Source organism: Equus caballus, chromosome 3, assembly GCF_041296265.1.
Source record: "Equus caballus isolate H_3958 breed thoroughbred chromosome 3, TB-T2T, whole genome shotgun sequence".
NCBI classification, from domain to species: domain Eukaryota; kingdom Metazoa; phylum Chordata; class Mammalia; order Perissodactyla; family Equidae; genus Equus; species Equus caballus.
The window spans coordinates 9553686-9564950 of record NC_091686.1 but is presented as its reverse complement, the minus strand read 5'-3'; the positions used below and the strand labels follow the sequence as shown (position 1 = coordinate 9564950).

Here is an 11265-nt window from a genome sequence, read left to right as displayed (position 1 = left end):
TTCCCGCGGGTGAGGGGCCTGAGCAAAAGGAGAGCGCAGCTGCCTCCTGCGGCTGGGCAGAACGTCGGGCTTCCTCCTCCCACGCCAGGCCTGAGACCCCTTGAAGGAGTCCTGTGACGACCTAAGTTCCTCTGTGGACGGACAGACAGGTTTCTAGTTTTTTATAAAAGAAATCAGAAAGCCTGTCTCTAATCTTAAGCTCCAACAGGCTTGCTTGCTTTTTGAACAAACCCATTTGCCTTCTTGTTCACTTTTCCTGATTTCATCTTTAGACTCGTCCACCTGCCTTTGCTCACCAGGCAGACTGCCCACAGGCATGGCCTGCAGGGGCCAGCCCCGTTTACAGAGCAGCAAGAAGGGAAAGCAAGGCCGGGAGAGGGGGCATTGTGGAGAGTGGCATTTGCGTGCCTCTGGCTCGAAAGACCACCCGATGGCAGCGGCGAAAGTAAAGAAACGGAAGGGATGGTTTAGAACGATGGTTCTTGCAAAACACCTCCGGTTTTACTCCTGGTACAAAAGTATTTAATAAGCGCCACATTAGTACAGGAAAACACAGCCTACAGCTCATCCTTTAAAACCAGAACAGCCAAGTGAAAAGTCAGGACAGATTCTTATTTTTACTTAAAAAAAAAAAAAAAATCTAAGGTACGTACTGGGAATGGAACTACTATGTTTTTTCTTCTTTCTAGAGATGTGACATCCATGTTTCTGGTCGGTAATGGTCTGTCAAACGTTGCACTAAACGAAAGCAGACAGAGGAGCAGTGAAGCTGTCTGCCGCCCGCTCGTGCTGAGCTGGGCAGCGGAGCGTCATCTGGGCATGAACACTGACAGGAAGGAACTGCAGAGCCCCCGCCCAAAAGAAAACTTGAGGAAGCAGCGACACGGGCAGGGTTTAAGCAAACGTGCACAAACACTGAACATGCTCTAAGACGGGACCACCGTGTCTCCTCCTGCATCAGCACGTCCGTGGGGGCCCAGGAGGCCAGGACGCCCACACGGAAAGCACTTCTGCTTTCACAGCACTCACGAATAGCAAGCACACAGCATATAATACTTTGATCTTTAAGTGGGTAATCATGGAAGTTCCAAGATTATATCCACTAGGTGAGCCTGAGTATTCATCTATAAAAATACTTTTTCAAAAATGCTTAAAAGAGAATTCTAGAAACAGTGGGACTACAGGAGAACCAGGAGAAGACAGTGATAGAGACTGCAAATGTCAGACTAGGAAGTGGCTTTTCCTGGAGCGTTTAGGTGAAGGACACTCTCTCGGGTGATTCCTACAGCCAGGACCAGCTGGGAGGGCAGGAGCTTCAGAAATCTCCAGACGGGCATTGGCTTGAGTAAGACCCTAGATAAACGCTCCCCAACAGTTGAAACCCCACTGAGGCCGCAGGCCCGAAACTCGGCCACATACGAGAAGCCTGGTGGGCCAGACAGGGCTGGTGATGGTGGGCTCCTGCAAACGCTGACACAGCAACATGTGTGCTGGGGAAGGGCCCAGAGGAAGGCCCGGCTTGGGCCTGCTCCAGAGGAGCCCGACTCGAGCAAGCCTGAGAGAGGGTCCACCCGGGGAGGATGACTCGGGTCACTGAGCACAGGAAGGCATTTCAGGAGAACCAGTCCCAGGAGGGTCAGGGGACTTTCTTTTTGACTCATCAATACTTAACATTAAGGAAGAGCTGGTTACAGAACACAGTCTGTCTTTCCAAGGTGGTTCTTCTGTCATCATCAGCGAAGCCTCTCCCAGTCTATCGGGCTGGTGACGCTCAGCAAGACCCTGTTGCTGGAGGTGGCCCTAGGGCCGCAGACTGTTCTGGGAAGCTGGCACGGACGAGGACTTGCACAGTGAAGTCACCACTAAACCGCTACTTAAGTCCAGCCCCCGACCTTCTTTTTCCTACAGAGAAAAGAACCACTTCAAGAGGCAAGGACTAGGAAAGAGACGCCCTTCCAGCTGAGAACAGCCCTGGCGCAGGGAGGCAGCGCTCAGGCAGGAGGAGGACCTGGGAGCCCCAGGAAGGGGAGGGGGCTGTTCTGCATTTCTGCTCAGCACCGGCCCCGGGTGCTCTTAAAAAGATGCACCTCTCTTCAGTGAAGAACGTGTGTTCTCCCCGTTAGGTGCCTGCATTTTAAGTAAGGCCAGGCAATTAGACTCGCTTTGTGGTTCTGTGCTGATTATTTAGGGAGCCTAGGAGGTTCCTGGAACCTGTTCCACCAAAACTTAGGAATGTAATTCCTCAGCCAGGGTCCCGGGTCCTGGCCAGAGGAGGACAGCAGCTCCCTCTTCCGACACCTCGCTGGCTGCAGACTGACACTGGCCAGTCTAAAGGGAGAAGCATGGGGGGTTGGGGGGGTGCTCACCATACCTACTTGGAACTTTCTAAGTGGTTCAATGTGGCTAACTAAAGAGGCAAGAGTGACTTACTGCTCTGTAGTCCAGAAACATTTCTTTAAATGCCAGGAAATCTGTAAAGGTGAGCAGCATGTCGAATATGTCCCCAGCCACCTCATCTTTATGGTGCCTGCAAAAGAAAAGATGGCTGTTTCATGAATGAATGATGACACAGACCCTCTTCAAGATTTCATCCAAAGGTTTTGAGGACCTCCCACCCAGGACCTAGCCACCAAGTGCTCTAATCTTGATGTTCAAGCACTGAAAAAAAAAGATGTTTTTTTCAGAGCAAAGAAGGAAGAAGGGGGAAAAGGTAAAACAGAGTCAAGTTCAACTTACTGTAGAGTTGTTGTGAAAGCCGCCATGTTAAACCCGGGAATCCGCTCCACCAGCTGTTCTTCAATATACTTTTCTACCAAAGAAATCTGCAGCAGTGGGAAGGACCTTGGTCAGACCACGCTTTAGGAAAAACAGACTTCTTTTCAGAAAGCCTGTCCTCCAGCCTCTGCAGACACTTCCTAAGAGCCTACTCTACGTGCCAGGCTCCATGCCGAGTGCTGGGGACACCAAAGAGAACCGAAACACAGCTCCTGTCCTCGGTGAGGACATGCCCTGGCCCTGCAGGAGAGAGCTATTAGCAGGCAATTACAGTGTAACAAGGCAAGTGGTCTACGGTGGCAGGGACAGTGGGCAGCACGGCTCCCACCCCCACGGCACAAGAGAGGAATGAAGCGAGAGGGCCTTCTCTCCTGGGTAGATGGAATCTGTGCAAAGAGCAATTGCTAGAAGCAATCACAGGTTACTTATAAGCTGAGGCTGTGCTGGAGGAAACTTCACTGACTGGGCTATGCTTCCACGGTAAGAGTCCTGGAGGCTCCAGCCCACTCTCAGACAGGTGAGGTCATTCCAGGAGGCCACTTGGGGCCTCGGCACAGTGGACACACCCAAGGGTTAAGAGTTGGGCTTTGCGGGTTCTAGCCTTGGTTTTGCCACCATCTAGTTAGTGATCCTGGTCTTGGTTTTCACTTTGACCTCACACTCAGGCACACCCAACTGGACTATGTAGTAGAAAAAATAATGTGTGAAAGCCAAAAGGTGGAAAGTCTATCAACGCAAGGTGTGGTGAGGCTGCACACGGTGACTGACAGCAGGAGGGTGATAACGCCAGACACCTCTTAAAACAGAAGGGGATGAAATCAGCAAACATTTGGAAAACGGCCCCAGGAACCGTGAGGAGGAAAACGACAGGAGATGAGAATCAAACCAGATTCTAATTAGAATTCCTGGCAGGACACTAGCGGCAGATTTTAAAAGTTGAGCAAATTTCAACATCTTTTGATTCTAAAGTCACATTTTAAAGAAATCCTAGTCTCTGGTAAGAGACACAGAAATCCACTTACATATTCATTAAAAATAGGTGTGTAGGTGAGTTTATTCTCTTCCGTGTCTTCAAACTCCTGGTAGTACTTGTCCATGAAATTTCTCTGTAATAACTGGAACTCGTCATCTGAAACGCAAGAGGAAAAATTTATTCTTTTTAATGGAGACTAAGAATCATTCGGATTTATAAATAGGCGGGAATTATATGTCAGCAGCACTGCTTTCTCAATGGCCGATCTCTAGTAGAGGGAAAGCTAAAGGTGTTTTAAGCAGGTGTTAAATGGGACACCAATGTTGAAACAAGACCAATTCCAGCCTTTTTATTATTATTTTTTAAATTGTGATAAATATACCTAACCTGAAATTTACCACCTTAATCATTTTTAACCATCCGGTTTGGTGACATTAAGTACATTCACATTGCTGTGCAACCATCACCACCATCCTCCAGGCCATTTTAAACTCACCCAAGACAGGGCGGCCGGGGAACTCCCTCACATTGCTTTTCCACAAAGGAGTGAAATGGTTTTCTTACTTTAATGTAATTTCAGCAAGAGTGGTGGAAACAGTGCAGAGATTAGATGTCTGGGCTCTGACAGAAGCTGGCCTGTGTGGGTTCGAATCCCGCCTCAGCCACTTGCACCTGTGTGACCTTGGGCCTGTTACTTAGTTTCTCTAAGCCCCAGTTTCTTCAAGGGGAAAATGAGGATGATCCTAATACCTATGATACAGGATTGCTGGTGCAACTTAGATGCAAATTCATCTAAAGAGATCAGTTTATAGCTAACAGTTAAATGTTAGGGAATTTTAACAACAGAATAGAATATTTCCAAAAATAAAAGGAAAGCTTCACAAATGACCTAGACTTTGGGATAAACACCCTGGGCTTACAGAAAACTCATTTTCCCACAGCATATAGGGTACCCACAAAGGGCAAAGGAACTCAAAGTATTCCTCCATGTTCCCCAGGAATCCTCAGATCCACATGGGACAAGAGCTGAACGGTGAAACACCTGTACTCAGGAGCTAAGGGCACGAATCTTTACAGGACCTGCAGGGACAAAAACGTGGCCAGTGATTTTCAAACCTAACTAGAAGAAGAAACACAGCGAATAACACCAAATAACAGTGTTCTTCTCCTAATTCTCAGAAAACTTAGCTAATAGACAAAATTTTCTCAAACTCAGGTGTTTCTCTCCCACGTATTTGTCTGAAACCTTTGGTGCCTGTTACTGCTTATTACTTAGGAGGACTTACGGAGGCCAAAATGAATCCACAGACAGGAACTCAGACCCCAGGAAAACACAGAGTCAGCTGACGTATGGCACCTTTTCTCCATGGATGTGTGTGCTATGGTTATACTGTGGTTTATGTCATGAAAATGTGAAAACTCAAATCTAAAAACTGAAACTGCTCTTACTCTCTGAAATAAAGTAGGTCACTATTTCCTGCAGTTTTCCCAAGAGCCCCATAACTTGCAGGTGCCCCATTACCTGAATAAGCCCCTTCCGGGGACTGAATCTCCGGGTATCAGTGGTTTTAAGGAGTACAGGCTATCTGCCTTGAAGACAAATCACAGTACGGCTTACTTTATATTAATTTGTGCATACATTAAAAAATTATACACAGCTTAAAATTAACTCTCCAAATTGACTTCAGTGTCCTTAAAAGCAAGGATCTGAGAACTAGAGCACAGGTCAAGCAGTGGGAAGGAAGCTTACCCATGATAATGTCCTCTAAATATCCAACCACCGCGTCAAATTCTGCATCAGAGGCGGAAGAGCTGAAAAACATGCCTGGATTAGGCGCTGTTTCAAAGAATTCGCTTCTAAAAAAATGTATTATCGACATTTCCAAACGCGCATAAAAGAAAAAAGAATAGCAAGATGAACTTCCCATCACCCAGCTTCAAAAATTCAGAATGGTTACTGTCTAATCTAGCAATTCCAAACAGAAGAGAGCACACTTGACACATCTATGACATCCAAGTTGAATGGAATGGCTCCACTTTCAGGAAACCTGATATGACACAAAGAATTACACAAGGGACAAATAAAGGGAGCAAAGGCTGGCACTGGACCTCGTAAGGCTGCTCGCGTCTACGTCCTCCGGGCTCCGCTCACGCATCGTGGCGGTCACCACACACCTATCTGCTTGTGAGCGGGAGCCCGGCGCGGGCGAGAGTCCGGCCTGGGGGGCAATCGGCCCAGGAGTCCCCGGGGGCGGTGGTGGCGGGTCCTCTGACCCGAGCTCGGGCCCCGGCAGCTCCAACCCGCCAGGCCCTGCTGACGACCAAGACCGGAGGCGGGGGACTGTGATGGAGACGCCGACCGCCGCGCGACGCCCGCCCCGCACCCCGTCCTCCCGGGCCTGAGCCCCGCGGCCGCAGCAGCGGCAGAACCGATGCGGGACCCGGGCGGAGCCGCGGCCACCCCCGACCCCAGGCCCCGAAGACACCCGATCCGGGGCGGAGGCCGAGGCCGAACAGCAGCGCCGGCCTGCAGCCTGCGGGCGCGGGCGGCGTCACTCACAAGGACACCGCGAAGCTCTCTTCCTCTAGGGCGTCCATCGCCGCCGCGTCCACCGCGCGCGGGCGAGCGGCCGTCGGCCCCCTACCCCGCCCGCGGCCCGGGCGCAGCGTCCGCTCTACCCCGCAGAGCCCCGGCCCGCATCGGGCGGGCGTCGCCGCGGACGCCGCGGCTGGCTCAAGGCCACCAGGTAGCGCCTGCGCGCGGGCCCAGGCTCAGCCTCCCGCCGCCGCCACGCCCCGCCCCGCCCGCGGGCTCCCGGCGTCGGTTACGGCGCCCCGCCCCCGTCGCCATGGCCACCGCAGCCCCTTCCGCCGCCGCGCGGCCCCCACAGCCAATCACAGGCGCGCGCTGCCGACGCCGCGGGCGGGGCACTGACGGGGAGGAAGGGAGGGAGGGATGGAGTCGCCAGGGGCCGCTGGGCATGGGTCAGCACGCCCGGGGTAGTGGTTACGTCGCCCGTCGCCAAGGAGTCGAAGCCAAGAGCCTCAGTTTCCTCGCTTGCAACTTGCGGATAAACTACAAGGTTTAAGAAGAAGATTAAGTAGTTTAAAGCGGGTTTTAAAAGCACTGTACACAACTGGAAGGACCCACGACGAAGAATATGCAACTATGTACGGGGGGGGGGGGGGTTGCTTTGGGGAGAAAAATGAAAAAATAAAATCTTTAAAAAAAAAAAACACTGTAAATTGCAAATCTCTTGAGAGCCAATCCCTTAGCTTTTGAACCAGGTAATGCAGACCTCTAACTTGCAAGACAGTTATTCTCTCTCCTGGATGTCTTGTAATTTGCATAATAAAGATAATATTCATATCATAAATATTCGGCAGTAACTGGTGTCTTGGTTAATTAAGCAAAATAAAACTCGACAGGACCACTTTGAGCAACGCGATCAGGTAACTTGCTCCAGGAAAAGGCTCCTCGAACACTGCCAAATTTTGCAAAAGGATTCCCTAGATCTGATTTCTCTTAGATGGACCACTAGGCATTATGTCTCTTCAGTTAAATTGTACCTTTGGCCAAAGGTGTGGTACGTGTCTAGAGGGACCTAAGGTATGTCTTAGGTTTGCTCTGAGGGTCAGCAGGCCTGCCCTAATGAATTGACAGACATCTTTGAACGGACATAAAATAGGTAGCAGTGGAACGTGGAGCTAAAGACGGTTACCGCGAGATGGTTGTATCCAGCGTGAGATCAATTCTCAGAGGTACTACCTCTGCTCAGCACCAAGTAGAAGACAGACATCTAAAAGGGTTTGCTGAATAACTGGACCAGGTTCTGTTTAAGTCAAGCACTGGTCACACAGCTCACAGCAAACTCAGCAAATTTGCTCATGACCTACTTTCTCTATAAACCACACTTATTTCTGCTGGACTAAATGAACTTGCCCACCCTTTCTACCGCTAAGTCATATATGGGATCAGAGTGGAGGAGGAAACTCGATTTCCTGTGTTCTGGTTATCTATTGCCGTTATAGGCCACCCGAAAATTTACTGGCTAAAAACAATTATTTTGCTCACTAATCTGTAATTTGGGGAGGCCTTGGTAGGGACAGTGAGTCTCTGTTCCACTTGTCGTCAGTTGGGGCAGCTGGAACCGGGCTAGAGCAGCCTCTTCCAAGAAGCTCACTCACGTGGCTGGCAAATTAGCTGCTGCGGGTCAGCTGTGGATGTTGGCCAGAGGTAGGAGGGTGGGCCGTCTCACTTCCTCTACAGATAGGGTTTCCCAGGGAGTCTTGGGTTTTCTCACACCATGGCAGCCGGGGCCAAGAGCAAATATTTCAAGAGAGAGGAAGTGGAAGCTGCCTGGAACTGGAAATTGGCACGGTATCACTTCCACTGAATTCTACTTGTCAAGCAGACACAGAGCCCACCCAGATTTAAGGGGAGGGGACCAAACTCCATTTCTAGATGGGAGGAATGTCAAAGAATCGGTGGCCATCTTTAATATACTTCACCGTCTCTGGCGCTAAGAACAAATAGGGAGGAAGATCAACAGGGAGCGTTTATTCAGGCACAGGCCAGATACTGTGCTCAACATTCATAAACACACTGTGTCCTTTCGAAATACTTGAAACTCTGAGAAAAAAACCCTATGAGGTATTCTCTCCATTTTACAGATTAGGAAACCAGGGCGTAGAAGTTAAGTACTTGCATTCTGGTGACAAGTGGTGTGGTGGGCCTCCAGGCTAGGGTATATATATAACCCTCATGCTATATAAGGCCCCAATCCCTGAGCTGTCAAACAATATTGCTAGAAATGAGAATGTGATTTCTTTTGCTGAAAACAGAATGGTGGGCTTTTTGTAGAAAAATTGAAAATTTACTTGAATATGTTACACATTTTCCATTAACAATCATTTCTTACATCCTTTCATTGTGCATTAACACTAAGAATTGTTTTAAGTCAATAAATAGCAAAAAATGGACAATCTTGGAAATTGCTTATCTTAGTTTGTTTTCATGGATACTTATTCAAGATGGTTGAAATTCATGCAAAAGTCATTTTCTGCTAGTGAAATTGTTTTGGTTTCTGTGATTGAATCATTTCCTGGCTGCAAATGGCACCATGACTTTACCCTGTTCTATCAATACCATTCAAAAAAGGCGACAATTCATTAAAAAATTTGTCTTTTGGCTGAAACCCTGGGGGCATTTCTCCAAAGACTGCAGCATTGGAGAAATGCTGTAACTTAATTGTTTTTCTCTCTGGTACAATATATCAGCAGTCAAAACCTAGCTTTCAATTTCTCTTAAAATGCTTACATGCAGTACAGAACATAGATCTGTTTACTTGCTTCCACATACCTTGCTAGTCCCTAGTTTTTCTCTTCTATGTGGAATACATGTTTTTCCCTTGAAGTAGCTCTAAGATTACAACTTTACTCCTACCCTGAATGATTTAATCAATTTAATATTGAAGTCCTCTTGTTTTATGGTGTAGAAGTTAAGAACTGGAAAAAGAGACCATCTTATGGACAAAGTTCAGGGTAGATTTCGAGAAAGCTAATAGGCTCCTGCATTCCTTTGACTACTAATTACCTGTTTTCCACCTCCTTTTCTCTATCTCCACTGAATTTACAGATCACCTTCACCTCTCTGCACAACTACTTCAAAGTCTCCCTATTGCTCTTATTTCCATTTTTTGCTTGTCCTCTATCTTGCGGCCGCTTCCACTGCCCCCCCTCCCCCCCAATTCCATTCTCCACATAGAAGCCAGAGCCATCTTCTAAAACTGTTTATCAAGACGCCTCCATGCTTAAACTCCTTTGCTTTCTATTGCACTTAGCCTAAAATACAGAATTCTTAGCATGGCCTTCATGAGCAGTCCGCTGACCTCTCCAACACTGGAGCATCCTATTCTACCACTCGGTTCCTACCTTACCAGCTGCAGGGGCTTCCATCAGATTCTGAAGCCCACCCAAGCTCCTTTCCTCCTTAGTTAGGGCCTTTGCCCATAATGCTGTGTTCACCTAGCTACTCAGCCCTAGAAGCTTGTACTGTCTCTCTGCCTTGCTATATCCCTAACTCCTACTTCCTCCTTTAAGTTTCTACTAATTTCACTTCCACAGTGAGGTTTCCCCCACTTCTCCCCATCTAAATTAGGTCCCCCTCATTCTCTCATAGCACCCTATTCTTTTCTTTCAGGGCACCGACGATTTATTATAATGAATAAAAATATATTGTCTTTGCCCCACTGCCAGATGTAAACACCATGAACAGATGTTTTGTATAACACATAGGCAAAATGCCCAGAACACATGATAAATAAATGACAAGCAATAGGATACTGGAGTATATGAGGAAGCCATTTGGTGTAAAACTATTCGGCCTGAACTCACTTTTTCCAAAAGGGCTGAAGTGGTGGCCCTTGAGCATGCATTATACATCTGCTTTAAGTATTTACTGCGTGCCATTTACTGCGTGCCAGAGACAAGAACAATGCCCTTAAAGATAAGGATGTAACTCCCCATGTGGGCATTTCCTTAAGGAGAAGCATCTCTCCCTCGGCTAGGGATTGACTGCAGACCTGCTGCGCTCACCTTGTGACCACCCACCATGAGATGACAGACCCGTGTGTTCACCCAACTGCTGTGCCAGCAAAGCAATCTGGTCTCTATTGCAAAAGGGATATTCCAATCCTACGCGATACTTGCTCCTTGACAGTATATAACCACTCTGTACACCCCTACTTCTTCGGAGTGCTCCCTTCCTCTGTGAAAAAGACTCTCCCAGGCTAGATGGTCCTCAGATCTGGCTCATAATAAACTCAAGGCAATTTGGATTTATAGATTGGTTATGGATTATCTGTATCAATACACGTTAGGTGCTCCATGAAGACCTGCTAGATGAATAAGTGATGAACCTCGCTTCTTCATTCTAATACTTGATTCTCTCCTACCCTGGAAAGTAGCTCTTACATCTGAGTACGTCTTAAGACCTCAGCAGCAGGCACCAATGAAAGTTGTGAAATCTTAGTCAAAAAAGGCAACAAATGTTTTATTTCTTCAATGCAAATTACTATATTCACCACAAGCTAAAGGAGAACATATATATATATATTTATATTTATATATATATTTGAATTTACGGAAGACTAAAGACATGGAAAAAATCCAGCACCCCAACAAGTACGGCCAGGAAGGAAATCAGCTCTGAAATAGGATGATTTAACGAACTACAAACAAGAAAGGGTGGGAAAGGAAGAAGAAATGTGCATTGAGTTTAAGACACTGTAAAACTCAGAAGACATATTTACTATTCAAGTATAAACTCAGTAAGGACTTGGCATCAATTGAAAGGCAGCTGCTGAGGTACAACATTATAAAATAAGTTCTATGAATTTACAATTCTACCTTCCAATTTTCTGGGAGAAAAAACCAAACTCTTGAAGGTCTTCACCAGAGACCCTGAGAGGGATTAACACGTTTGATGAAGACATAGTCAACAATCCATGATTGAA

At 47.5% G+C, this 11265-nt stretch overlaps 1 protein-coding gene across 1 annotated transcript; it reads right to left on the bottom strand.

The window, feature by feature from the left end:
• Positions 1-499: 499 nt before the first annotated feature.
• ARL2BP (ADP ribosylation factor like GTPase 2 binding protein) lies at positions 500-6580 on the bottom strand. Its single transcript, XM_023637040.2, has 6 exons — positions 6309-6580; positions 5499-5560; positions 3798-3904; positions 2737-2822; positions 2431-2527; positions 500-1902 (listed from the first exon to the last, which is right to left on the bottom strand). The coding sequence occupies exons 1-6, from the start codon at positions 6344-6346 to the stop codon at positions 1801-1803; spliced, it is 492 nt and encodes a 163-aa protein (XP_023492808.1). The 5' UTR covers positions 6347-6580; the 3' UTR covers positions 500-1800.
• Between the last annotated feature and the right edge of the window lie 4685 nt (positions 6581-11265).

What these genes read in the sequence shown, in the direction of transcription:
- ARL2BP (XM_023637040.2), bottom strand. Translation starts at nt 6,346, where the DNA reads ATGGACGCCCTAGAGGAAGAGAGCTTCGCGGTGTCCTT. An exon ending in TTTAGAGGACATTATCATGG is followed by an intron (nt 3,905 to 5,498) that starts GTAAGCTTCCTT and finishes CTTGCGTTTCAG; the next exon opens with ATGACGAGTTCCAGTTATTA. An exon ending in TGTTTCTGGACTACAGAGCA is followed by an intron (nt 1,903 to 2,430) that starts GTAAGTCACTCT and finishes TTTTCTCTGTAG; the next exon opens with GAAAAAGAAGGTCGGGGGCT.